This window comes from Engraulis encrasicolus, chromosome 19 (assembly GCF_034702125.1).
Source record: "Engraulis encrasicolus isolate BLACKSEA-1 chromosome 19, IST_EnEncr_1.0, whole genome shotgun sequence".
Lineage (NCBI taxonomy): Eukaryota > Metazoa > Chordata > Actinopteri > Clupeiformes > Engraulidae > Engraulis > Engraulis encrasicolus.
In genome coordinates this window covers 27,849,392-27,851,891 of record NC_085875.1, presented here as the reverse complement: position 1 = coordinate 27,851,891, position 2,500 = coordinate 27,849,392, and the positions used below count along the sequence as shown (strand labels likewise).

Below are 2,500 nucleotides of genomic sequence, written 5' to 3'. Positions count from 1 at the left end.
GACTCGCGTTTTGCTGACACCCCACCTCCGTAGAGAATACAACAAAGTTTACCCGCTGTCAGCTTTTGCACAAACTTTTGGGGGACATTTCCATATTCAGCAGCCAAAATAGCAAATGAGAAAATGACCTTTGAATTGCGCTTGTGTGAGTAATTTCTATCGTCTATCGTCAATGATGTCTTGTGACGTCATTACAAGGCCACAAGCACAAGCTGAGGAGAGGAGTTTGGATAATGAATGAAACCATGGATAATGGTTGTGATGACCATGAGGACACCACTACTGCCCGCTACAGGTGATTAAGATAACTGCTAAAGTCACAGATGAACACAGGAAGGCTTAGATGTGCACACGGACACAGACACACAGACACACAGACACACACACAGACACAGACTCACACGCACACAGTGAAACCGAGTGGAATGCAGGTGTGCAAATGCAAGGCTGCTGCCACTGAAGGGAAACGGCTGCTTGCAGTGGAGTAGAAATAGCATTAGACTTTCTAATTTCACCCTTGGCAGCCCCACAAAGGACAAATGGAAGCACATTCACAATATTCCGGAATGAGAACACCTGAGCACTCTGGAAGCGTGGCTACGACAAAAGAAGAAAAAAAAAATCATACACGCAAGCACACATACCGTACTGTTAATGGCATGCAATAATAATCTCCCAGGCATTCATGTACATTGTGCGTTTGGACTCGTGGGTGGGTGTGTACGGTATATCTACTCTACTTTACCCTGTTGTAATGTACTTAAAATCGTACCAAAACAAATGAAGAAATAAATGAATCCCTAACCCTTCTATGCACTCATAGTGCTTAATATTTCCTGTGCACTGTGTATCTGCAAGTGTTGCATGCCATGCTTATGTCCTCCATCGTAAGTTGCTTTGAATAAAAGGGTCTGCCAAATGTAATGTAAGGTAAGGCGCACACACACACACACACACACACACACACACACACACACACACACACACACACACACACACACACACACACACAACACCTAATGTCTACGCGTCCAACCAAGTGTGCACAGCAGCTCCCTTGAAGAGAAGGAACTGCAGGAGGGGAGGATCGACAGACAGGAACAGACAGAGACACACACACGCGCGCACGCGCACACACAAACACACACTGACGCACACACGCGCACACACACACACACGCACGCACACGCACACGCACACGCACACGCACACGCACACACAAACACACACACAATGATGCGTACAGTATGCCCCTTACCTGCAGGGGTAGATCTGCAAAGTCCTTTTCTATCCAGTCGGCGTTGTGGCCCTGTGAGTGAGTGAGTCAGGCAGGGAGGGAGGGAGAGGGTCAGCTACACATGGCCTCATGTACTCACACATGCCCCAAAGCACTCTGGGTAGGCCCGGGACGCACAACAGCAGAGCAAAGGGTCAGGATGACAACACACACACATGCATACCCACGCACACGAACGCACGCACATGGACGCACGCACGCACGCACGCACACACACACACACACACACTGTTGAGCTTCATGCACAAGTCATGGCTTATGCTCATGTTCGAGCAGAAAGCCACAGTCTAACTAGTCACACTGAATATTGATTCATTGGCTACGACTCTCAACTCACGTCGACTTTACGGTTTGAATTTTAACACAAATTACTCTATACTACATAAACCATTAAGAATCGAAAGGATGGCTGCATGAATGCAATTCTGCACATATATCTATATGGGCTCATTTCTACAATGACACAAATTCTTGCTCAAAAACAAGCTAAAGAGGCAGATGTCAGCTCGGTTACCACATAACCACCCCCAAAGCAGCATACCCTACAAACACACTTCCTCTTTCACAGAACTTATTTCTGACAGCTCTCTTCCTGTGCATGGCTTTCTCTCTCTCTCCCTCTCTATCTCTCTGCAAAAATGCCTCTACAATACATCCCAAACCATTTACAGACGCACACAACCCCTAATGCAAACCTACAACTACCAAAGCATATCCTACACATTAACCACAAACAAATCCTCATCCAGAAGACCCATTTTATGAGTAGATCAGAGATGAACATATGGCATGACCATATGAACAGATGATCAGCTATGACCATATGGTTGTGAACCAGGCACTCACTGAACTTCTGAGCACTGAAGCCTGTCCACGGTGTTGACTCACTTGATAAGACTATATAGTGTGTCTCAATTACACATATTGATTTATTGCAGCGTGCAATTCAGCGGGAAAGGGCCGTAAAAGGCTGTATGAACTGGCTCAGCCGAAGCCTCAACTAGGAAATAATATCTAGAAGATATGCCAGCTATTCGATTACAGTGTACCAGACAGTAGCGTTGGTAGCTTAGCATACAATAGCTTTGGTAGCTTACCATACAAGTAGCTTTGGTAGCCTATGGAAACCGTGTCTATAGGACATATGCAAGTGCGCAAAGAGGCACTTCCTTAGCCAGACACTGGCACTCTAGGCAATGTGAC

The 2,500-nt window shown here is 46.2% G+C and overlaps 1 protein-coding gene across 2 annotated transcripts in view; it reads right to left on the bottom strand.

Annotated features, from left to right (window-relative positions):
- Positions 1-2,500, bottom strand: part of rps6ka1 (ribosomal protein S6 kinase a, polypeptide 1) — a 125,117-nt gene that overhangs the window by 47,578 nt on the left and 75,039 nt on the right. The window contains exon 2 of one of the 2 annotated variants that reach the window (XM_063184018.1): positions 1,259-1,309. The exons of the other annotated variant lie outside the window; for it this stretch is intronic. Within the exon in view, the coding sequence (XP_063040088.1) occupies positions 1,259-1,309 (51 nt within the window). The remainder of the gene's footprint in view (positions 1-1,258; positions 1,310-2,500) is intronic. 2 annotated transcript variants of the gene reach the window in all.